Source organism: Pantherophis guttatus, chromosome 2, assembly GCF_059756535.1.
Source record: "Pantherophis guttatus breed Tessera chromosome 2, ASM5975653v1, whole genome shotgun sequence".
Classification (NCBI taxonomy): domain Eukaryota; kingdom Metazoa; phylum Chordata; class Lepidosauria; order Squamata; family Colubridae; genus Pantherophis; species Pantherophis guttatus.
Window position 1 is genome coordinate 133,201,177 of NC_142064.1, and position 26,199 is coordinate 133,227,375.

The following is a 26,199-nucleotide window of genomic DNA, read 5'->3' on the forward strand; positions in this document are numbered from 1 at the left end:
TTAATTTTTTTAAATCAGCTTTTATTTCTAGGATAGCAATACAAAGATGGTAAAATTCAGTCCACTGAATGAATGTGTCCCATGACTTTGTAGTTTGGTACCGTATCTCTTTCTCTCTACTTCCCCACAGACTCAGCTGGAAGAGAGTCGTCAGGAACAAGGAGCCCTGTTGCGTGAGTCCTGCCGCCTGAAGGAAGAGGTTCAAGAACTGAGAAGCCGCACAGCGGATCTAGAAGCAGCACTTAACTCCTTACGTGATGAACACACCAAGCTGGCTGCACAATATAAGGCAAGGCAGAAAGCAAGGTTCTGCAGTAGGACTTGCCAGCTCTTCCAGATCCCACTTCTTCCCAAGCTTCAGGAAAGGTGTTGTGTTCCCCTCATCTTACTAAGCAAAAACTCAGGTGGCCACAAAACTTTGTGCAACATCTGACTCCAAGCCTGAAGCAAGATCTGGGTATCCCTTCCTCACTCGAGTATAAGCCGAGGGGGGCTTTTTTCAGCATAAAAAATGTGCTGAAAAACTCGGCTTATACTCGAGTATATACGGTATGTCTCCATCTCATACTTTTATGTCTGGTTGGGCATTGTGAGAAATAACTATTCTGGATCAAAATGAGCCTTACTTTCATCCAGTAGGGTTATTCATATGTTGTTGTGTTCAATTTTGTCAGCAAAACTAACTGCTGGATTTTTAGATTTTATTCAAATGTTATAATGTCTATCATGTCCCTCACTTTTCTTCCTCTCTATCCTCAATCAGGAACTGTCAAATTCTTACACAGAAATCTCCAAGCAGAGAGACACTCTAAGCATTCAAGAAACTGGGCACTTGGCCCGAATCCAGGAACTGGAGGGAGATATCCAGAGAATTGGAGAGAAGATGCTTCAGAGGGAGACGGAATTAGACAGGTCAAGGCCATGTCAAAGAAAGCACCTCAAGTACAATCAAAAGGGAGAAGGATGGCAGGAGGGAAAAAGAGGAAGAGAGAGATGGGAGTGTGGGGACAATATCTTCTGAGCTCTATCTTCTCTCATGCTAAAGTCAGAATCGTCATGGAATCAGTTCTCGGTGCCATTCTAACTCAAATCTCAAGGAACTGTCCCAGGATTTAATATATTGTGTCCTAGTTTCCATATCTTTGGTTTTATCAGAGGATGTCCACTACCATTCAGATCACGAATTAAACGTAGGTGGAGGAAGTACAGGAATGAAGGAAGTTTAGGGATCAATATTGTTTTTTACATTGTTTGTAACAAGCCCACTGTCCGTGAATTAGATTATGTTGGGGAATGTTTTCATACAGAGATCTGTTTAGTAACCTAGTGATGCCTTGAAATTAATAGGTTGTTGCTAAAATATCATCTTGGAATTAGGCTGCTGGGCTAGTAGATGCTTGTGCTATATTGAGGAAGATGCAAAGATGAAACCAGGGGTGAAATCCAGCAGGTTCTGACAGGTTCTGGAGAACTAGTAGCGAAAATTTTGAGTAGTTCAGAGAACTGGCAAATACCACCCCTGAATGCCCCAGAGTGGGGTGGGAATGGAGATTTTACAATATCCTTCTCCCAGGAGTAGGGAGGGAATGGACATTTTGCAGTATCCTTCACCTGCCAAGCCCGCCAAGCCACACCCACAGAACTGGTAGTAAAAAAAATGGATTTCACCACTGGATGGAACTAAAGGGTGGTTTCTAAATAGGTACAGTAGGTTAGGTAGGTAGGTAGGTAGGTAGGTAGGTAGACAGACAGACAGACAGACAGACAGACAGACAGACAGACAGACAGACAGACAGACCTATTTTAGAGATGCCCCTGACTTAGAAAGAGCACAGTGAATATTCCTCACACGTACATATACTGTTTGCATAATTTCTGCTGCAGGGTGAAAGACACAGTGAAGTCACTCCTGAGGGAGCAGGAACACATCCACCATCAGCTCAAAGAAGAGAATGCCGAGAAAGAGCAGTACCAGGTGAGCATGGAACAACAGGTTTGAAAAGAGGGACACAAAAGAGGAGCAGGAAACCAGAGCTGGCATTGTTAGCCAAGCAGCTGGCATGTTGGAAACACGTCTCCTCTCCTCTCCAGGTCAAGCTGCAGGCTTCCAAGGAGGAGAGCCGTAGCCTGGCCTCCGACTTGCAAGAAGCCAAGACTCGTCATGGTGAGAAAATCTCCCAGGCTCTCATGCTTCAGGAGGATATTCAGAAGTTGCAGCAGAAGCTGGCAGCTGCTAACCGCCGCACAGTAAGTACCTGAAGACAGGAAGCCTCTAGGAATATTAAAAATAAGGTTTATCAAGCCCAGCACTTGATAAATGGGAGATGATCTTGGTGTTCTCCCAGAACTTCTCAAGACACCCAGTCTTGATAACCTATCTCCAGCACCTAGTAATTTCTGTCCTTATGCAAGGAACCCCCTTTTTGCCCATCCTAAATGCAAGTAACCGTCTCATTTCCTTGAGTATGGAGCCTTAAGTAGCCATCCAGTGGATATCTCTAATCCAGTGGTCTATGCTATTTCCATTACCAAAAGAAAGGTAGTAGCTTACAACAAGAAAGAATCCAGGATTTCAGAATGATAGCAATAGCAATAGCACTTAGACTTATATACCGCTTCACAGTGCTTTACAGCCCTCTCTAAGTGGTTTACACAGTCAGCCTATTGCCCTCAACAATCTGGCTCCTCATTTTACCCACCTCAGAAGGATGGAAGGCTGGGTCAACCTTGAGCCTGGTGAGATTCGATCTGCTGAACTGCAGCTAGCAGTCAGCTGAAGTAGCCTGCAGTACTGCACTCTAACCACTGCGCCACCTCGGCTCATATTTCAGACTGATAAAAAAACAAGGTTGGACAAGCAAAGCACAGATCAGGACATGTCATAGGCAGAAAAAAAAATCTAGGGTGATGTTGCTTCAGGTCCAACCCTTTTTCTCCAAACTTGTGTTTTGTGGAAGAAGATTCATGTACAAAATGGCACCAGGTTCTACTGGGCACTTCATGAATTAGTTTTTAAAAATTCTAGGAGAAATAAGGTATTTTAATTATGGGTGAAGTCCCTTAAACCCATGGACTTTGTTTCATAAATAGACTTGGAACAAAGTTACAGCCAACAGAACTGGTTTCATGTTAGAGAACAAGAAAGAACTGAAAAATCAGCCAGCCCTGATCTAGGCAAAACCACTTGTTCTGTCAGGACTTGCAGGGCAGAGGAGTGGATGGGTGGGAACCAGAACCCAGGGATTTATTCTTGGCCCAGGGAAAGAAACTAGATCGATATTGTTAAGGATATTGTTGTTGTGTTACCAACCAGCAGAGTGTAGAGCACAGAGAAACGTTGCTGAGAGCAATGAATAAGAGATGTGCAAACTGGTTTATCAAAAGTTTACTTATAGTGAAAAAACAATCTCATAATCTTTAAACAAATCCAAGTCTTTGCCAGTTAAATCAGTCCAGTGATACAGAAATCTTCTTACCACACAAACAGTAGTTGGTTAGAATAACAAACTCACTCTGGTAACAAATCACGATGGTAGCAGATCCATCCAACAATGATAGCACAATGGTTGCAACTCCACACACAATGGTAGCTTATCAACTGAATACGTTACAGTACCTTTCTTAAATACGTTCACAACTAATTACCGTATGACTCAGCATTACAATGAATCAGCAGGAAAACTTTAAAGTCACACAATACATATTCATATTAAAGTCACAGAACACATATATTGCCTGGACAACGTGTTAGGCTCAAACCATATCCTAACAGATATCTCTCTCTTTCTTTGTGAAAATTAGACAAGGTTTTTTTTTTTTTTTGTACAAGAATTAGATTAGAGCTTGAAAACCTGAAATACATCAAGTATTGGAAGACCTTCCCATCCTCCATAATCACTTGCTTGGGCAGGTTCCCACTTCAGGATTAGAAAGTGTGCTGAATTCTAATGGCTGCTATTATAGACCACTTATTCTCTTCCTGGGGTTCTCCTAGTACCATAAAGGTTGGATATGGCCTCTCCACCTTCTCTTAGGCCTCTTTCTCTCAGTCCTCTCTCTTTCCAGGCACAGATGGAGTCCTTGTGTGAACAGTTACGCACCACACAGGACGTTCTGGCTGCCAGCCAACAGAAAGTGGCTCTTTTAGGGGAAGAGCTAGCCAGTGTGGCCTCCATCCGAGACCGCACCATCTCTGATCTCCACAAGAGCCGCCTTGAGGGAGCTGAGGTCAACATCAAGCTTGCTGACATGACCCTCAAGTGGAAAGAAGGCAAAGGCCAATGGTGGAAGGAGAAAGCCATGCTGTTGCAGAACGTAGAGGTATGTGGGACACCTGTGCATGTGATCCCCTAAGTCAGTTGAGCAAACTTCTGTGGTTTTGGGTTTTTTTTTTTTGGTCTTCATCATTTATGTTCCTTCTGTCTGCTGGGAAGTCTAAAACATGCATGTGGAGCCTCATCTCATTTACCTTCTCAGCAATCCATGGCTGAGACTGGACTGAGAGGGAACAAATGTTCTAGAATTATCTATGATTGCTTATTTGTACACCATGACTATCATTAAGTGTTGTACCTTATGATTCTTGATGAACGTATCTTTTCTTTTATGTACACTGAGAGCATATGCACCAAGACAAATTCCTTGTGTGTCCAATCACACTTTGCCAATAAAAAAATCTATTCTATTCTATTCTATTCTATTCTATTCTATTCTATTCTATTCTATTCTATTCTATTCTATTCTACTGTCAGCACTTCAAGCTGCATTTACTCTAGTGCTGACATAAGGAGGAGCGGAGGCATCTGGAAAGGGACGTTTGACTTTTCACCTATTTATTTTCCCTGGAGATAATATCCCCTAGGAGATGGGATGGGAGGGGGGAAATTCCTTTGAGTTGGAGCAGTAGATAGGGGTAGAGTGATTTGGAAGATGGCCAATGAGTGCAGAGGAGTGGGGAACGGAAAGGGAGGGTTTTGGGTCTGGAAGTCAGTGTTGGCTACGATGAGTCGGGCTTTGAATGTCGTGCTTAATAAATGCGAGTTTTCTTCAAAGACTTTGTTTGAAATGCAATTTATTTGAGATGACCTCAAAACTTGACAGATGGCCAACACTCCTTTCCAAGCCAAACTGGCTGACCTCCAGATCTCCAGCTTCCTGCCAGATGTATGGAGTGAGTGGAGAAGAAGTCCAGACGTCATGGCGGAAAGCAAACTCTCTGAAGAGAGTTTAATCCAGGCAACTGGAAAAGAGCCAGTCTTGATCCCAGCCAGTTTGGGTGCAACGGAGCCTCAACCCCTCCCTCCTCCAGCGAAGCTGCAAGACAGCCAAGATCAGACAATCATGCCACAAACCAAGAAAAAAAAAGATGAGTATTGGTGGGCTTTGCCAAAATCCGCAGAGACTGAGTTTCCCTTCCCGAACATGCAAGGGAAGGGGAAACCCCTGAGTGAATTGGGGAGGGCAGATTGGCTATGGGACTGGCAGCAAGCCAGGCACCAAGAAGCTTCAGGGAAGCTACTCGAGAGCCCCATAGACGAATTGAAGGAGAAATTTCACCATGCCATCATTCGGGAGGAGGGGCCATCGGGCAGGCCAAAGGAGAAGGGGGAGCCAGTTTGGTCTGCTGAACCGAGAGGCCGTAGACTGAAGCACAGCCCTCCCCACTCCCATAGCAGAAGGAGAGGAAGCTCAAAGATGCATCCATGGGTTCCCCCCTTACACAGCAAGCCGAGCAGCCTAGATGGGACATCACCTCCCTACCCTAGAAGGAGAGATGAGGAAGAGGACCAGCGGCACCGAGGGCAGGCTTACAGAGTCCCGGAGTGGGAGGAGAGGGCAGCGAGGGAGGACCCACCCCGTTTCAGAGGGAAGTTCGATGGTGATCCAGATCAGCTAGCGCAATTCCTCGACACAGCTGAGATCTACATAGAGTGCTATGGACACCTCTACCCATTTCCCAGAGCCCTAGTGAATGCCATTTCAGAAGGGTTGGAGGGAGAAGCAAGGAGGTGGTCAGCAGCCCTCTACAAGAACAGGGCCCCCCAACTGCAAGACACAGATGGGTTCTTACAACTACTACGAGCCCGGTTCGAGGAGGCAGAGGAGGACCCCTATGTGGAGGACGAGCTCAGGAACCTAATGCAGAAGGGGAGGCCCATCAGAGAGCATATCCGTGAATTCAGGAGAGTCATTGGGACCTTACCTCCCTTACCAGAGCGACTACTGGTGTATTTCTTTAGAACAAGCCTAGACAAGCGAATCGCCCAAGTGACCGCTTATCAGGACATCCCGAACCAACTCTCCGAATGGTTCCGAGTAGCGATAAAAGTCGACAGAGGGTTGCAAGCCAACGACATGTCAAAGCAACCAGATGGCAAGCAGAGAGGCCAACCAGACCAGGGACCACCCATTAGACGAGAAACCACAGCACCACGGCCTACCCAGAGGCCTGTCGTCCCACGGAGCCCGCTGAGGTGCTACAGGTGTGGGGGGATTGGTCACCTGGCCGCAGCGTGTGGAACCCCGAGGCCGAGATCAGACCCACCGCCCAAGGCACGACCGGAACGAGGGCCCAAGCGCGCCACCAATGCGCCACGGAAAATCCCCCAGGGTCCAGAGGTCTTCGCCCACCTATTCGAAACAAGGGGGATCCCAGATGATGGAAATCAATCCCCTGAATCATATGACAGCGAGGACGAGGGTGAAGACGACCCAATGGTGAGTGGACCCATCCACCCTTTTCTCTTCCCTATACGCCTAACGGCCCCAAAAACAGGGACCCAAGGGACTTTCCAAGCCCTAATAGATTCGGGCTGCACGAGGTGCCTGATTAACCTACCCACAGGCCTAAAATTGGGGATCCGAGTCAAAAAGCTCAACCACCCAATTTGATTTGAACAAGTTGATGGGTCTCTAGTGGGGGGAACTTATGCCACACACCTGACCGAACCAGTGAAGCTGGAGCTAACAAATCACTGGGAAACGATTCGGTTCATAATAGCCCCCAAAATGACAGATCCAGTCATACTGGGACTCTCTTGACTAGACAAATGGGGCCCCATCATCTGGTGGCAAGAGGGAACCCGTAGGCTGAGGATAGCAAAGGGTCCCCAACCCCTGACGCTCCAACCAGGCGAGACGCCCCCCATGCAGGGGCCCCAATCCCTCCCGCCACAGCAAGGGAAGAAGCCACTGACACAAGGGTCCCTCCCTAAGGGTACACTAGAACAACTGGCAGCCACACCCGACAGCTCCCATGAGACAGAACAAATCCCAGAGGAGTACCAAGACCTTGCAGAGGTGTTTAGCGAGGCCGAGTGTGACGTTCTGCCCCCCCACCGCGAGGCTGATTGCGCCATCTAGATCATCCCTGGGGCGAAACTACCTAAACCTAAATTGTATGCCATGACGCCCCGTGAAATGCAAGAAATGCGGAACTACATAGACAAGAACCTACAAAGGGGTTTCATTGAACCAGCCAAACCACGGGTCGCGGCACCGGTCCTCTTCAAAGAGAAGAAAGACGGCTCTATGTGCCTGGTGGTTGATTTTAGAGATATCAACACTGTCTGCGTACACAACTTATATCCCCTTCCCCTCATGAAAGACATGCTAGCCCACTTGTCCAAAGGGAAAGTTTTCACCAAACTAGACCTCCGCGAAGCCTACTACCGGATACGCATCAGGGAAGGAGATGAGTGGAAAACAGCATTCAACTGCCCCCTAGGGAGTTTCCAATTTAAGGTGATGCCATTTGGACTGCAGGGAGCCCCAGCGGTGTTCATGCAGTTGATAAATGAGGTTCTACATGAGCACCTCTATAAGGGGGTCCTCGTCTACCTAGATGACATTCTCATTTACACAGAAACCATAGACGAACACATACCCCTCGTCCGCCACCGCGAGGCCGATTGCGCCATCGAGATCATCCCTGGGGCAAAACTACCTAAACCTAAATTGTATGCCATGACGCCCCGTGAAATGCAAGAAATGCGGAACTACATAGAAAAGAACTTACAAAGGGGTTTAATTGAACCAGCCAAACCACGAGTCGCGGCACCTGTCCTCTTCAAAGAGAAGAAAGACGGCTCTATGCACCTGGTGGTTGATTTTAGAGATATCAACGCTGTCTGCGTACACAACTTATGTCCCCTTCCCCTCATGAAAGACATGCTAGCCCACCTGTCCAAAGGGAAAGTTTTCACCAAACTAGACCTCCGCGAAGCCTACTACCGGATACGCATCAGGGAAGGAGATGAGTGGAAAACAGCATTCAACTGCCCCCTAGGGAGTTTCCAATTTAAGGTGATGCCATTTGGACTGCAGGGAGCCCCAGCGGTGTTCATGCAATTGATAAATGAGGTTCTACATGAGCACCTCTATAAGGGGGTCCTCGTCTACCTAGATGACATTCTCATTTACACAGAAACCATAGACGAACACATACCCCTCGTCCGCCACCGCGAGGCCGATTGCGCCATCGAGATCATCCCTGGGGCAAAACTACCTAAACCTAAATTGTATGCCATGACGCCCCGTGAAATGCAAGAAATGCGGAACTACATAGAAAAGAACTTACAAAGGGGTTTAATTGAACCAGCCAAACCACGAGTCGCGGCACCTGTCCTCTTCAAAGAGAAGAAAGACGGCTCTATGCACCTGGTGGTTGATTTTAGAGATATCAACGCTGTCTGCGTACACAACTTATGTCCCCTTCCCCTCATGAAAGACATGCTAGCCCACCTGTCCAAAGGGAAAGTTTTCACCAAACTAGACCTCCGCGAATCCTACTACCGGATACGCATCAGGGAAGGAGATGAGTGGAAAACAGCATTCAACTGCCCCCTAGGGAGTTTCCAATTTAAGGTGATGCCATTTGGACTGCAGGGAGCCCCTGCGGTGTTCATGCAATTTGTTAAGGATATTGTTGTGTTACCAACCAGCAGAGTGTAGAGCACAGAGAAACGTTGCTGAGAGCAATGAATAAGAGATGTGCAAACTGATTTATCAAAAGTTTACTTTATAGTGAAAAAACAATCTCTTAAAGTACTGTTCTTAAAGTACTAGCACGTAAACTAGGAGCAAAAACCTCATCAAAATCTTTTTCAGTCTGAGAAAAACCTTGAGTTACAAGGCGAGCTTTATAGGTTACTGTCCCATCTATGCTTTTCTTAATTTTGTAAACCCATCTACAACCTATTAATTTTTCACCAGGTGGCAATTTCACAGTTTCGTAAACACCTAACTTAGTTAAAGAATTAATTTCCTTACTCATTGCCTCCTTCCAAGCATTCTGCTCCTTTTCAGGATAAAGCCCGATATCCTCATAACTTGAAGGTTCTATGTTAACCTGGCAAACTACGGTTGCTTTATATCAATCAGGTGGATGCCTTTCCCTAGTAGATCTCCTAGATAATACAGGACTTACCGCAGATGGTTCATCTGGCTCCTCCCCTAAAACTACCTCCTCTAAACCTACTTCCTGTTCTTCATCCTTGATAGAGGATTCTACATCGTCTAAATCCTCAGGAATATAATCAGGAATATGATGCTCTATACTAACAGTATTATTATCATGTCTATAATCTGCACGTTCTAGTTTATCCCATCCTTCGTGCTCTAGAAATTTAGCACTTGCACTACAGTAAACACTAGTAGTTCCCTGTGCCCAAAATCTAAAAGACCTATGATTTGATTCCTAGCCAACGAAAAACATTTTTCTGGCTCTCTATTGATCCTTTCTCCTTAAAATAGATGGAATAGGTACCCAAACTGGGGCTCCAAATGTGTGTAAGTAACTAAGATTTGGTTTCCTCCCATGCCATAAGGTCAATGGTATTTCACCTGTAGAGGAATGAACCACGTTGTTTAACACATGGTTAGCACACATAACAGCCTCAGCCCATAAATTTTCAGGCAAACCAGAATCTGCCAACATAGTTCTAGTCATGGCTTGTAATGTTTGACCTCTTCTCTCGATATATGGATTGTGTTGTGGTCTGTACGGAGCAGACCGTTTATGCTGGATCCCTGCATCCTGCAAAAACTTTTCCAACCTTTGGTTGGTAAATTCTGTACCATTATCAGTCACTAAGCATTTAACCTTAAATTTCTGTTTCCTTTCCACAAAACACAGCCAGTTGTTAATATGCTGGAATGTTTCACTTTTTGTTTTCATAAGATAACAGAATCTGTATCTTGAATACTGGTCTACTATGCTTAGAATATAGCAGGCACCTCCTGTGCTGGGTTTCTTGGGTCCAATTAGGTCTACAACCACTACCTCTAATGGCTTTTTGGTTTTAAAATCATTAACACGGTTTGCTGGTGTTACCCTACTTTTTTGCTGACTACAGGCATTGCAATTCATATATTTACTACATGCTTGTAGTTTTATCCCTTCAGATAACTGAACTGTTTTCTTTAACGTCCTGAAATTTAAATGCCCAAGTCTCTGGTGTAACAGATGAATACATTCATCATGTAGTTTAACATTCTTATAAACAGACTTAGACTTAACCACCAATACTGGGTTATCCCTTAAAATAAATAAATCATTTTCTAAACTTGCAGTAACAATCTTGCCATCTTTCTCAATAAAACACTAATCATTTTTAAATGTTACTGTAAACCCAAATTGCAATAATGATTTAACAGATAATAAATTGAATTTTAACCCAGGAATATATAACATAGGCAATGGTTCATTACTAAATGACCAACGAGCAACACCCTCTCCAGCTACCTTAACCTTCCAGCCATTTGCTAGTTTAACATGTTGGTTACTCTTCTCCATTTTAACAAAAAAAATTCTATTTCTAGAAATAGATTGAGAAGCACCACTGTCAACAACTCAACAATCCTGGTTAACATCAGTAGTTGAATTGGATATAGCTAAATTACAACCCTTCTTGGGTCTAGTATTGTCCCTAACAGACATTTTCTTATTTTTACAATACTTAGCTATATGCCCTTTAGCCCCACAAGCAAAACTATGTTTTACAAAATAGGCAGTTGAATAAATTTTTTCTTCTTTTGGTTATTGCACTCTCAACTGATCCCTTTCTTGTCTTCTTTTGGATTCTTCCAATAACCTACCGGTTATGCCAGCCAATGTCAGTTCATCTCTGGACAAAACCTCTAACGAAGAAACATAGTCGTCATAAGTATCGTCCAAAGAAGAAAGAATTATATAAACTTGTTGTAATTCTGAGAAAACAAGTTCCTTTTCATGAAGCTCCTGGAAAATTCTGGTCATGGATTCCAAATGAGCCATCATATCTCCACCTTTAAGATGTTGTTTAAATAATCTCCGTGTGAGATAAATATGAGCACCCACAGAGTCACGAACATATAGTCTCTTCAACTTGGTCCAACACCTAGCAGCAGACTCTTCGCCATGAATATGGACAAGCTGCTGGTCACCCAGTGTTAGTCCAATAATGCAAAGAGCTCGTTCATTGTCTCTGTTAAACTTGGCTATTTTCTTCGCATCTTCCTCATCAGCAGGATTCCATGCTGTTAGATCCAGTGGATTATTAACTATGTCCCACAGTCCTTCTCTACGCAAAAGTAGATTACATTTTGTAGACCAGGATATATAGTTTGTTCCATCCAGCCGGGTTATCATGGAAAAATTTGCTGCTTGTTCTAGTGCCATCTTCACTTGGATTGTATATCACAAACACAGTTTGTACTATTCACATTAACTCTCAGTTTAACTCTTAACAATCCTAGTTAGTTCTGGTTGGCTCTGGGCCCATAACCAATGTTAAGGATATTGTTGTTGTGTTACCATCCAGCAGAGTGTAGAGCACAGAGAAACGTTGCTGAGAGCAATGAATAAGAGATGTGCAAACTGGTTTATCAAAAGTTTACTTTATAGTGAAAAAACAATCTCATAGTCTTTAAATCAATCCAAGTCTTTGCCAGTTAAATCAGTCCAGTGATACAAAATCTTCTTACCACACAAACAGTAGTTGGTTAGAATAACAAACTCACTCTGGTTACAAACCACGATGGTAGCAGATCCATCCAACCAATGATAGCACAATGGTTGCAACTCCACACACAATGGTAGCTTATCAACTGAATACGTTACAGTACCTTTCTTAAATACGTTCACAACTAATTACCGTATGACTCAGCATTACAATGAATCAGCAGAAAAACTTTAAAGTCACACAATACATATTCATATTAAAGTTACAGAACACATATATTGCCTGGACAACTTGTTAGCTCAAACCATATCCTAACACAATTGATAAATGAGTTTCTACATGAGCACCTCTATAAGGGGGTCCTCGTCTACCTAGATGACATTCTCATTTTCACAGAAACCATAGACAAACACTTCCGCCAAGTGCTGGAAAAACTGCTGGGGGCGAACCTATATGTCAAGCTATCAAAATGCGAGTTCCACCAGTCATGGCTAGACTACTTAGGCTACTGAGTGTCAAACGAGGGGATAGAAATGGGACTCAGCCAAAGTACAATCAGTCCTAAACTGGCAACCCCCTCGCACCCGCAGACAACTACAAAGCTTCCTGGGGTTTGGGAACTTCTACAGACAATTCATCCCCTCTTTTGCAAGAATTGCCAAACCTCTGATGGACCTCCTAAAAACAGGGAATCCAGCAACAAAACCCCTCCCAGGACAACCTCTACAGTGGGACCTGGCCTGCCAACAGGCATTCAAAACACTAAAAGAAATGTTTGCAAAAGAACCGGTCTTAAAGCATCCTGACCCTGAACAACCCTTCGTCATCCAAGAAGATGCCAGCGATGTGGCAGTGGGGGCTGTGCTACTGCAAAAGAACAGCCAAAGGAATCTACAACCTTGTGCCTACACATCCCGCAAACTCACCGACACAGAAAGACGATGGGCGACGTGGGAAAAGGAAGCGTTCGCAGTGAGATGGGCGCTGTTGACCTGGCAACACCTGCTAGAAGGAGGCCAGAGACCGTTCGAAGTTTGGACTGACCATAAGAATCTGGAGGCCCTCAGGACCCCACAGAAGTTGTCGCCCAGGCAAATCCGGTGGGCCCAATACTTCAATCGTTTCAACTTTGAGCTGAAGCACATCCCAGGGGGGAAAAACTTTCTGGCCGATGCCCTCTCCCGAATGCCCCAATACAACAATGAGCGGGAGCAGGTAGTGAATGCCATCATCCCCTCTGCCCAAGGAGTAGGTCAGGTAGTCACCAGACGGCAACGTCGCGACCACCATGACCAATCAGCAAGTGACTTAACGACAAGACTCAAAACGGAGACATTGGCGGACCCCTCGTTCCAAGACAATCAACATCTCTTGACAAAAAGGGATGACCTAGCACGGAAGGGGACAAAACTCTTATGTCCCAGAGACTCTATGCACCCTGGTCCTCAAGAGGAGCCATGATGTTAAACCAGCGGGGCATTTCTGCTTCCTAAAGACTCTGCACTTAGTACGAAGACAGTTTTGGTGGCCCCACATGAGAAAAGACGTAGACAGTTATGTAAAAAGTTGTACCATCTGTGCCACGATGAAAAAAAGACCAAGAAGACCTCCCGGGCTGCTGCAGCCAGTAGCTGAACTGACAAGACCATGGGAGGAGATTGCAATGGACTTCATAGTAGAACTGCCAAGGAGTGGTGGAAACACAGTGATCTGGACTGTAATAGACTTATTCTCCAAACAGGCACATTTCATACCCTGCAGCGGGCTACCCTCAGCCCACCAGTTGTCCAAACTGTTCCTGAAACACATCTACCGCCTGCATGGAGTACCCAGAAGAATCATCTCCGATCGAGGTGTCCAGTTCACAGCAAAATTCTGGAGGGAATTCCTACAGTCCATAGGGTCATCCCAAGGCCTCAGCTCAGCGTTTCACCCAAGCACCAATGGGGGAGGGCGGAGAGAATGCCATGATAGAGCAATACCTGAGGTGCTACGTCAACTACCAACAGTCTAATTGGGCGGACCTCCTATCTTTTGCGGAGGTTGCGTATAATAATGCTGTCCACAGTAGCACAAGACTAACCCCATTTAAGGTAGTGATTTAAGGTATGGATTTCGTCCCCATGCCAGAGTACCCAAGGGAGCCTCCTTCCTCAGTCCGTTTGACCGATTGGATGGAAATGTTGAAAGAAACCTGGGAGAACGTCAAGAAGGCATTAACCAAGGCGGCACAATCCTATAAGAAACAAGCAGATAAGCACCGAACTCCCCAAAGACCATTCCGAGTGGGAGAGAAGGTCTACCTCTCCACCAAGTATTTGAGACTCAGACTCCCGAGCAGGAAACTGGGCCCGAAATTTATAGGACCATTCCCTATAGTAAAACTAATCAACCCGGTTACAGTACAACTGCAGCTGCCCCGACTACTAGGGAGGATACACCCCGTTTTCCACAGTAGCCTCCTGAAACTGTGGTGGGGTCAACTTTAAGGCCAGTGCCACGTGACCCCCCGGGCCCCTGGTTATTGGGGGCCACACTCACTATGAGGTACAGCAAATTCTCGATTCGAGGTGGCACAGGCGACACCTCCAATACTTAATCAAGTGGAAGGGTTACCCTTTGTCAGAGGCTTCCTGGGTGAAAAGCAGAAACATCCAAGCTGACCGCCTTATAGCCAAATTCCGTGCAGATCACCCGGGCAAAGCGGGAGGGGGCAGGACCCACACCCCTGGATGGGGTAACAGTACTTAACTTGTTGTTTGTCTTACACAGGCCACCCTGGAAAAATGAAGGGGGAGGAGCAGCACTTCAAGCTGCATTTACTCTAGTACTGACATAAGAAGGAGGAGCGGAGGCGTCTGGAAAGGGACGTTTGACTTTTCACCTACTTATTTTCCCTGGAGATAATATCCCCTAGGAGATGGGATGGGAGGGGGGAAATTCCTTTGAGTTGGAGCAGTAGATAGGGGTAGAGTGACTTGGAAGATGGCCAATGAGTGCAGGGGAGTGGGGAACGAAAAGGGAGGATTTTGGGTCTGGAAGTCAGTGTTGGCTACAATGAGTCGGGCTTTGAATGTTGTGCTTAATAAATGCGAGTTTTCTTCAAAGACTTTGTTTGAAATGCAATTTATTTGAGACGACCTCGAAACTTGACATCTACTCTACTCTACTCTAATCAAGTGGAATTTCGACACCAGATCCCCTTTACCCATGGCCAATATTTTCAGCACTATACATAATACTACCTTCCCCAATCCACATAAGCATTGCATTGCCTATTTTCTTCGTAGTATAGAGGGAATAAAGCAAAAAGATCCTGACATCCATTAATGCAATCATTGATCTTTTATTTTGGATTCAAATTAAGTTCTGGGGAATTTTTTTAATTAGTTGTGCTTGCAGAAAGAACAAAATCCCCAAGTAGTTGAATGCCGAGATTTAATGTTTGGGAGTTTCAAAAAAAGGAAAGAAGAAGAAGAAGAATGATATTGCTTTGGAACTAAATTATTCTATATTTTAAAGAGATCAAAGAGAATATTTGTAGCTCAGGGTTGAACTGTGGGGTCCTTGGTGCACTCTGAGCTTGGTTGTTTCTTGCAGATGTTTCATTACCAAACTAGCTAACATCATTAGCACATCCTTAGTACTGATGATGTCACCGAGTTTGGTAACAAAAAGTCTGCAAGAAAACAACCAAGCTCAGAGAGCACCAGGGACCCCACAGTATTTTAAAGCATTTAGATGCTTCCCCAGATTCCCTTTCTGGGGAACGTTTCTAGCAAGGGATAAACTTTTCCTAGTATGCTGCACTACATTATCTTCTATAAGCTAAATAAAGCTAAGTCTATTGAGAGGGATGTGTTAAAAGGTGCAGGTTTCCATCATTTCAGATTTTATGTGTTAGGAATTTGGAATATTTGAATTTGAAGGTGGGTGTTTTGACTCTAGTGTTCTTCCGACCATTCTGAAAGTGTTCTGAACTTAAAACAATCCTATAGAATTGGCATTCTGAGATTAAAGTGGGGCTAGTTTGAATTTCAAACACTTCTGGTAAGGTCAAAACAGTTTTGAACCATCCATTGAAGTCTGAGTAGCTGTTCCAAACTCCGATTGGGATGATTTGCCTTGAAAGTTTCAAATTTGAAGCGTTTTACTTAACTATTAAAAGGAATCTCATTTTATGTTTGAGTTTTGTACATGTGTCAATTTTTTCCAGTATGACCACAAACAAAAATGTTCAGCAATCCAGTTTGCTCTGTGGGACCCCTTTTATCAATAGTGTCGATCTTGTGGAGAACTATTCTGTCAGTATTAACTATGTTGAATCCTCCTTGCGGTCTTCCTTCCTTCCTTCCTTCCTTCCTTCCTTCCTTCCTTCCTTCCTTCCTTCCTTCCTTCCTTCCTCCCTGCCTCCCTGCCTCCCTGCCTCCCTGCCTCCCTCCCTCCCTCCTTCCTCCCTCCCTCCCTCCTTCTCTTCCTTCCTCCCTCCCTTCTTCCTTCCTTCCTCCCTCCCTTCCTCCTTCTCTTCCTTGCTCCTTCCTTCCTTCCTTCCTTCCTTCCTTCCTTCCTTCCTTCCTTCCTTTTCCCACACTCTGTTAAAACAGGGACAAAATTGCTGGGATAACTAAATCAATGGACAAATCTATAGATGACTCCTTCTTAACCTAGCTGCTCTTTAGGGTTTTAGATGTCCCTGAGCTAAAACTTTTGCTAGCTCTGTCAACATAGTCATTGCTGAGGAGTTGGTGGGTTTATATTTGTTTATTTAATTATTGAATTTCTATGTATATAGTTGCCCATCTGACTTTCACGTGACTCTGGGCAGCATACGCAATTAAAACAAAATTTACAGAGTTTACATAATTTATTAAAACCAATTAAAAACTGTAGTAGAGAACCATTATTGTCGTTAAGTAACATCTAGACTTCCTTGGGTTTTCCATCCCTGCATATTTCACGAAGAATCCAACCTTGCCAAGTACTTTAATAGCTTTCCATAGAGCAGATGGGGGGAGGGGGGGAGTAATCTCATCCTGCACTGACCCTTCCTTTCAAATTTATGTTTTGTTAGGCCGAGAAAGATAAGATCCTGAAGCTGAGTGCTGAGGTTCTCCGTCTTGAAAATAACTTGCAAGAAGAGCGGGCACAGCGCCAGGTGTTGCGTATGGAGCTGGTACAGGAACGGGATGCCAGCCTGGTAAACTATCTCCCCTGGAAAAAGGATTCCATCATTCAAGGAGGGAGGGGAAACAGAGCCGTTTACAGATTAAGATTGCCAAGCTTCCAGGAAGAAGTTTAACCCCCTTGCCTGCTGTCTAGATGGGTTGCAAGACATCTTTATCTTGCAAGGATCACCAGCAGAGAAAGTTTTGAAAAGAACTCTTGATGCTCTCCCTCTCTTACAGGATGCATGATTCTTTCTGTGACTTTTGGAATTATTGACTAATGGCTAACAGAGCCTATCCTTCCATTTTATTTCTTCCCCCAATTTGCCAGCCACTATCTTGTTGTCGAAGGGACAGCAATCCTATCTATCTATCTATCTATCTATCTATCTATCTATCTATCTATCTATCTATGATATATAAATATCTTATCAAAGGGACGCGGTAGCTCAGTGGCTAAGACGCTGAGTTTGTCAATCGAAAGGTCGGCAGTTCGAATCCCTAGTGCCGCGTAATGGGATGAACTCCCGTTACTTGTCCCAGCTTCTGCCATCCTAGTTCGAAAGCAAGTAAAAAATGCAAGTAGAAAAATAGGGACCACCAGCATTCCGTGGACCTTTGGTGTTTAGTCATGCCAGCCACAAGTCTTCAGGCAGCGCTGGCTCTTCGGCTTTGAAACAGAGATGAGCACTGCCCCCTAGAGTCAGGAACGACTAGCACATGTGCGAGGGGAACCTTTACCTTTACCTTATCCTGTTGTCACTGACCATCCTTAGTCCTCCCTGAGAATTTTTTTGTGCAGACCTTCAACAGTCCTGTATATCCGATTATTTGGTTAGGTGCATCTACAGAATAGGTCTTCCTAACTTCAGTGCTCTCTAGACTGCAACTCCTTTAGATCTGTCTTGACCATCCTGGCCAGGAGGTCAAAGAGTTGTTGTCTCACTGTATCAGGAGACCACCAAGTTAGGAAAGGCTTAAATGGATCCAGCATGCCAGTTCTTTTATTTTGTTTAAACCTTTGCTGGCACAATCTCTAAGACAAAGCTGGACCACATAAGGACCATGGACAACACAAGGCTCATCAAACATCCTTGTGTGGTTTGATGCTGCTTATTAAAAAGTCATTAAATTCACTACCATTCAGAAAGGTGTGTTGCTGAGCACCTCGGGCCTCATTGCTACCCTTTGTTCAAGCGCTGCCTCCTCTCTACTGGCAGCTGATTGGCCCACCAGGTATTGCTTTGCACCCACAAATATTTTTAATTCATCAGTGTGGCCCTTTCCCCTCTCCGGGTTATGCAGGCCTGCTGTAAGAGGCGAGTGCAGTGTGACAATAAATCAAAACAGAAGCCTAAAAGTCCTTTAGGAAATGGAGTTGGCCAGCGATGAAGGGGAGGCTCTGCCCCATGAATAAAATAGAGGCCCTAGAAAATGGACAGAGCTTTCCAAAAAGGAAAGGAGCTTTCTTAAAATCCCAGCATTGGGCATGAGCATTAACTACAGATAGTCCTTGGGTTACAACCACAATTGAGCCCAACATTTATGTGGCTAAGTGAAACACTTGTTAAGTGGGTTTTGCCCCATTTTACGACTTCTGTTGCCACAGTTGTTAAGTGAATCACTGCATTTGTTAAGTTATTAACACGGTTGTTAAGTGAATCTGGATTCCCCATTGGCATTGCTTGTCAGAAGGCCGCAAAAGCTGATCACATGACACTGCAGCCATCATAAAAATATGAACCAGCATCTGAATTTTGATCACATGACCACAGGGATGCTGCAGTGTGTGTGAAGAATGATCCTAAGTCACTTTTTTCAGTGCCCATTGTAACTTTGAACGGTCATTAAATGAACTGTTGTAAGTCGAGGACTACCTGTATTTAGTTTCCTAGTGGGCTTCATAACTCTCTATACGTGTTATTCTAAAATTCTGCTTTGGCAAATGTCACGTTTGCCCTCATCAGGTTCAAGTCTCTGAGAGCCGCCGTGAGCTTCGGGAACTGCGGGCCGCCCTGCAGGTTGGCCAGAAGGAGAAAGAACAACTGCAGTCCGAAAAACAGGTTGGTGTGGCATCCAAATGGAGGGAAGGAAGGCCGACCATAGCCTGAATTTAGTATGAGAAGAAGATACGAAGTGGCGAGAGGAGGAACGCAGTGCAGTTCAGGGCTTAATGCTGATGTGTTGTTGCCCATTGTCTGCCTACAGGAGTTGCTGGTGTACATACGCCGCCTTGAAGAACGTTTGGAGAAAGTAGCAGATGAGAAATGGAGTGAATCAGTTCTGATTGACGAAGAGGAGAGAGCTCTGGATACTCCTGGTTAGTCCCACCACCATCAGCTGGCAGCCCTGCCAATTACCGTACTTTTTGGAGTATAAGACGCAGTTCCCCCCCCTGCCCCCGCAAAAGAGGGTGAAAATGTTGGTGTGTCTTATACACTGAATACAGCCATTTTTGGCCTCCAGAAACCCTGTCCCGTTTTCGCCAAAAACAGGCCCATTAACGGGATGCGCAGAGGGTTTGGGAGCTGTGCAGAGTGCTCCTGGGGACTGGGGAGGGCAAAAACGCGACATGTAGGGGGTTTGGGAGGCCAAAAACGGGCCCTTTTTCACAAAAACGAGCCCATTTTTGCGAAAAATGGGGCATGCAGAGGGTTTGGGAGGCCTGCAGAGTGCTCCTGGGGGCTGGGGAGGGCAAAACCTTTTTTTTTTTTCTTGTTTACCTTTTCGAAATCTTGGTGCGTCTTATATTCCGGTGCGACTTATAGTCCCAAAAATACGGTATGTTTAGTGAGCCCGGTCCATGCTATCAGTGACAAAGGCAAAAAAATATAAAAATGTAGGGATCAACAGACATTGTTGAGTTCTAAAACTAGCCTTGTGAATCTAAATTTTCAAGCATCCTTAAACTTACTCAGAACAAAGTGGTCAGGGATCTTGATGGAGTTTACCTTGAGGTTGAAGCTGCTTCTCCAGAATTTTGTTCAGCTAAACCTTTTCTTCCCATATTTAATCTGAAATGTGCAATATGTGGTTGATTGATTTTAATTCCTGTGAGTCTGTGGCCCAGGGACGGGTTCAAAATCCCGTCGCTACCGGTTCACTCGTGCATGTGCGCTCATGCGCATGCACAGTGCTTCTGCACATGCGCAGAAGCATCCGGGCGGGTGGGTGAAGCCTCCGCCGCTATCAGTTCGCCCGAACCGGTAGCAACCCACCACTGCCGTGGCTGATGGTGAGGAATGACAGGAGCTGCAGTGCAGCGATATCTGAGTACTGAATGTTTACTACCCTGGTGGTTAGGGCCACAACTGGGAAAATCTATTCTCTCTGTCGCACTTTGTAATTCTTCCATTCTTTTCTTACTCTGCGGGAACTCTTTGGAGTATTCCATAATGAAGCTGTAAAGTCAGACTTTAGATTTTGTGAGATATTTCTTCTGGGTGGATGGAACATCCTTTCCTAGGAACTTTCAAAAAGAGAGCTTTTTGCTTCCCTTCCCCAAATCCATGCCAAGCACGTTAGGAAATATTTACTGTCCTCCTTTTTCTTTTTCTTTTTCTTTACTTTTCTTGCCTTCAAGTCTGAGGCAAGGAGGAGCCTGAGTGGCGTAGGAGGCTAATGCCTCCTACTAAGGCAGCATTTAACATCCAGCTGCCTGCAATTACTGCGAGTTCAATTCTCACCAGACTCAAGGTCGACTCAGCCTTCCATCCTTTCTAAGGTGGGTAAAATGAGGACCCGGTTTGTGGGGGCAATAAGCTGACTTTGTATAAAATATACAAAAGTATGAAGGCTATTGCTTAACGCATTGTAAGCCGCCCTGAGTCTCCGGAGAAGGGCGGCATATAAAAATAAACAAAAATAAAAATAAAAAATAAAAATAAAAATAAAGTCAGCATTGATTCCTGAGAACTGCCCAGCGAAGTCTCTGCGGGTTTTTCAGCAAGGTTTTTCAGAAATGGTTTGTCCTTATCTCCTTCCTAAGAGATATCCAGTTTCAGGTTCAAGCCCCAATAGGAGGCTAAGGCAAATTGCCCTAGAGCAAACTGAGCAATGTTTTTCTCTGCAAGGTCAGTCTCTACTGGGAGCATCATTGCTCTCTGGGAGAGATTTTTTTACACACACCCACACATACACCTAACGCCATCTCCTTCATTTTCATCTTCCAGGCTCCCTGGACTCCCTGTCTGATTCAGAGGACGAATGCCCTGAGGACATGCGCCTGCCTACCCAGCTCAGTTCTTACAGCCTGTGTGACACCCGAGCAGTGACCACCACGCCTCCCTGTGCCCATGGGTTATCTCACACAGTGGTGATCAGCCAGCCTGCTCCTATTGCTAGTCAGATCAAACAGCTGCCTGAGGATTCCAGTTCTGACTCGGTGAGGCCCTGAGAAGCACGGAAGGACCTAGCCCAGCCCGCATATAGCTGTCCAAGGCGAAGGGCGAAAGAGTTGCTTTGGGGATCCAGGCAAAGAGATGAACTAGCCCAGGGATAGAGCACCTGTTTTGAGGTTTTGAAAGCATACTGAGAGTGCCTTGATGCCATGGAATCCTCGAAGGAGGCCTGGCACTTTCACAAAATGTTTACTGTTGGAGCATAATCACTAGGAAGATGACGTGTTAAAAATGCTGCCCATCAACCCACTGGCCTCTCCTAAAGGATGCTTCCTATCACACTGGTTTAGTTTTTTACCTTTTTGGGGGGTGGGCAGGAAGATAGCAGGTCTACAGCTACTCATCATTTTTATTTTCTCAGTGTCTGTCAGATCCAGGGGCATTATGGGTTTGTGTGTGTGTGTGTGTGTGTGTGTGTGTACACGCATGGACATCTGCACTAAAGGTTGATGTGCTTACTTTTCGTGATACCAGCTTCCAATTTTGTAAATTCAGAGAAACAATAATAATATCCAAAAGGGACAAGAAATGCGATTAGCACCAAGAGACCGTTGAACCTAGATATTTTCTGTGCAAATCAGGTGTCCTGAAAGGAGGATTCTGTATGTATGCATATACTTATCGAGGCATAGGAGTTGCGGTGCCCTCCCGCATAGGAAGAACAGGCCAGTTGTTGTGAGCATGAGCCAAAGTCAAACATACTGAAAACATGCCTCTCTTTCTATTTGCAGGAAGCTGAAGATGAGAAGGCAGTTCTGATGGCAGCTGCTCAGAGTGGTGGTGAAGAAACCAATCTACTCCTTCCAGAACTGGGCAATGGCTTCTGTGAAGTGGCCAGGTGAGGGGAAGTTATTCCATCTGTACTGCATTTTCTCTTCAACCTTGTCCTCTCTCAGATGTATTCAGTGGTAGGATTCTACCAGTTCGGACCGGTTCAAGTGAACCGGTAGTTCCCACTTCCTACTGAGAGCGAACCAGTTCTCTGTTGCTGTGAAAGTGGGCCCGTCCACCCACCCCCGATTTATACTGATCTTTATTTCTTCTTCTGAAGCCCAGCTGATCAGGGGCGGCAGATTGAATTGGCCCTCCTCAGCTGTTTTCCTTGCTCCTTTCCTTGTTTGTAACACGGAAGTTCAATTTTATGGAAACTGCACAGTGCGCATTTGGCGCGTGCGCTATCAGCAATCCGGTTGTTCAACCAATAGGATCCCACCCCTGGATGTATTGGACTATACCTGTAATCACTCCTGGCACCCACCTTCTGGGCAAGTGCCAGATTTGGGAGTATGCTGAAGAATAAGATGAAAATACAGAAACTGCAATTATTTCTGTAAGAATCTTGGCTTTCTTCATGGGTGAGGGGAGGAAAAGTGTTACCGGCAACATCTGAACATTTTCTAGATAGTACCTGTCAAAAGTTCAGAACCGAGAGGGACCTGGCCAAATTAGGGTTCCAGTAATTCGGTAATCTCCAGTCCTCCTTAGCCACTTCGTAAAAATTGCAAAGCCAGACAGGTCATGGCTTGAAAAGAAGAGAAAGAAAGAAAATGCTGATTATGCAAAATAAGAAATGCATGCAAATGTACCCAGTTTAATTAAGGGTTTCATCTTAGTTGCCCAGAGTGCCAGTCTGGATTGTCTAACAGCCAAACTGTATGTATATATAATGACTCAGAGAATATACACAGCCTTAGCTGTGGAAACCTGAGATCAACGTTTCCCATATTTTTTTCAGAGTAAAAGCTGATTCTTTGGTATGTAAGCTTCTTTTTCCTCTGCCCACTTTTCTGTCCTGTAAATTCATCCTGTCTCAGTATCCTCTTCCTTCCCATCCTTTCTGCACCCCTAAGCCTCCCACTTACAGGTGTCTTTTTTTTCCCCCTCCACTGCTTTTCTTCTCTCTCCTTGCTGATTGCCACAGGTGTTAAGCTCTATGCTTAGTGAAGGACTTGTTTAGCTTAAGGGGCCCTGTGTATCTGAAGGATGAAACCTTTCCCCTGCCTTCATTTGTGATGAATGTATCTTGGCCTACACTGGAGGTCAAATCTCACTGACCTTAATTCTGTGACTCTAGGCATTTTGGACCTTGACTGCCTGAGCAACTCTTCACTCTATTCTGGTTTTGCACAATGATTTCTACGGAAAAACATTCAGAAGATCAGTTTATTAAATTTCAATTTTTGAGCGCTCCTTTTAATTTTTTCTCTCTCTCTCTCTTTTTCCCATACTTTTCCTCCGTGCTCAGTGGGCTGACAGGGCGGCAGATGTCAGAACCATCCGGAATGGGCGCATCTCCCTTGGACCTGCCTTCTCCAGGCTTTTGGAAGGAGTGTCCCATCTGCCACGAGCGCTTCCCTCCTGAGAGTGACAAGGAAACTGTTGATACGCATGTGGACGGGCACTTCTTTTTCAGCACCCACGACCCCTTTATTTTTGAATAAGCTTCTTGTCTCCATCACCACCATCATGCACCCCCTTGTTTCCCCCCCCCCCCCCCGTCGTTTCAGTAGGATTCAGGCTGGTTCCTCCCCTCTCTTGCTTCCATAGAGAGTTTCTTAAAAAGAACGAATTATTCTAGCACAATTCTGTCATTGGGTTGACGGCTGTAAAAAAAAAACACTGTTGTCTTCCAAGGCAGAACAGTCAGAGCCATCTTGCATCAGGAGTTGTATCCTCAGGGATTGGGACTAGGTGAGATTAAACAGTAGCAGGATGGGCTGTCTATCGCCATAGAGCGGTAGTTGTCCAGGCGTTTTGTGTGATCTTTTACAGAGATCCACAATGACTTTGCCTTCTTGTTTGCCTGCCAGTGAATCGGTGCTGCAAAATTCTTGAAAATGCTGGTATCCACAAAACCCATCAAATAATATGTAAGTCCTCCCTGTGCATATGCCCAGAAGCTTTAGGGTCCCTATGCCTTGCAAGAAAGTCAGGGGTCCCTATGCCGTGCAAGGAAATCAGCTGTTTTCATACTGTTCAGTGACCATCAGATCTCCTCACTATGGAAGGTAATGATATTCTGACCTTTGCCCTGAAAGAACTCTGTAGACTTTATAGAAAGTCAGGAGCAATTGCAAGTGAGATATGATAATAGCACTTAGCACATAGGCTTATTTACACCACCCCCACCCCAATAGTGGTTTACAGCTATACAGCACTCTCTTGGGCTGTTTACAATGTCAGCATATTGCCCCCAATCACCTGGGTCCTCATTATACTGACTCTGGAAGGATGGAAGGCTGATTGAGCTCCCTCAGGATTAAACTCCAGGCTGTGGGCAGAGTTTGCCTGCAATACTGCCCTCTAACCACTGGACCACCTGGGTTGCTCATTAACAAGCAAATGGAGACAGAAGAAGAGGTTTCAGTTTCCTTATTGATAGCAGCCATATTGAGATGAATGGGGAAGGAAGGCCTTTAAAAGTTGTGTAGGTATTGAGGCTCCAGTCAACCATGCAGCACCATATCTGGTTTTCCTATTATAAGGACTGCTTGATTCCTGGCCTCCAGGTCTAATAAGAGTCCTTGTGGCTGATTTCAGCTGGAATCCAGCCATATCTGGGGAGGTACAGTCTCTGCACCCCTGGAATAAACCAAAAGTCAGTATTTGAGAAGTTCTCAAATTAAGGATGTAAATTCCTTGGTTATAAATAGTTGGGTGAATTTATATCTACAACACAAGAGTTTGGGGAAAAGAGTCGGGGGGCAAAAATGTCCATGTTTAGAGGGTACTCCCCTCTCTTCTCAGTGTTAAATATAGAACAGCTCCGTGGCAGATGAGAGCTTGGCCCACCTATTGTTTAACTCCTCAGTATGTAAAAAGAAAGAGAACAAATGAAATGCAAACGAACGGATTGTCTATTTATTGGTTTAGCTACTGGTAACTCTTCCAACAAAACCTCAAAAGGATTTTATTGCTTATATTTATATATTATATGGCATTGTATGTGGGCTTTTTAAAATAAAAGCTAAAGCAACCATACTCACAGACATGTAAATTAGAATAAAATAGAGAAGAGATTCCATAAAATCTCTTTCTGCATATCTCATCACCACGAGAGAACAACATTATACAAATTCACAGGCAAGGTTGTTTTTCTCCCTTAAACATGATCAATAACTTTCCTAAATGTGGCTGTTACCTTTACATAAATAGCAAAAGGCAAGATTATTCTATTATAATTCCCGTTCTCAAATATTCAAACGCTACTATTTAAACTGAAGAAGAAGGGACAAGGACATTACAGTAATGTACAGTAACTGCTATTTCTCTCAAGGAATGGAAAGGGGTGAGGAAGGATATTCGTAAGAGATATCTTTAAATCAGAAATTAATTGAAGTGGTTTTAATCAAGTTAACTTTATCTCCCACCAGAATAGCAATCAGTGCATTTTCCTTCCAAAAGGAACCAAAATGAATAAAGAGCAGAAAAAATAGCATTGGCTAAGGGGCCGGTTTCAAAACCCATCACTACCGGTTTGCTTGTGGGTGCTCGCGCGAATGCGCAACAGCATCAGGGCGGGTGGGCGGAGCCTCCCGCTGCCACTGCTACCAGTTCACCTAAACCAGGGTGAACTGGTAACAACCCAACACTGCACTGGCTATTGCATGAGAACTTTGCAGCATGTAATTAATTGATCAGATGATTCACTCTAAGAATTAGCAACAGGAATAGCATTTTGCCATAGCATTA

General features: G+C 44.8%; 1 protein-coding gene across 6 annotated transcripts in view; it reads left to right on the top strand.

The window, feature by feature from the left end:
- The window catches only part of CALCOCO1 (calcium binding and coiled-coil domain 1), a 42,716-nt gene extending 16,796 nt beyond the window's left edge, over positions 1-25,920 (top strand). For 2 of the 6 annotated variants that reach the window (XM_034412125.3, XM_087886770.1), the window contains 11 exons: positions 131-289; positions 764-912; positions 1,885-1,975; positions 2,092-2,247; positions 4,066-4,320; positions 17,014-17,139; positions 19,075-19,170; positions 19,316-19,427; positions 21,280-21,491; positions 22,239-22,345; positions 23,753-25,920. In XM_034412125.3, the coding sequence (XP_034268016.2) occupies positions 131-289; positions 764-912; positions 1,885-1,975; positions 2,092-2,247; positions 4,066-4,320; positions 17,014-17,139; positions 19,075-19,170; positions 19,316-19,427; positions 21,280-21,491; positions 22,239-22,345; positions 23,753-23,948 (1,659 nt within the window). In that variant the 3' untranslated portion in view covers positions 23,949-25,920. Of the gene's footprint in view, positions 1-130; positions 290-763; positions 913-1,884; positions 1,976-2,091; positions 2,248-4,065; positions 4,321-5,100; positions 6,968-14,714; positions 15,050-17,013; positions 17,140-19,074; positions 19,171-19,315; positions 19,428-21,279; positions 21,492-22,238; positions 22,346-23,752 lie in introns of those variants that run through there. The other 4 variants (XM_087886768.1, XM_087886769.1, XM_087886766.1 and 1 more) reach the window with 3 other exon arrangements.
- The last annotated feature ends 279 nt before the right edge of the window (positions 25,921-26,199 follow it).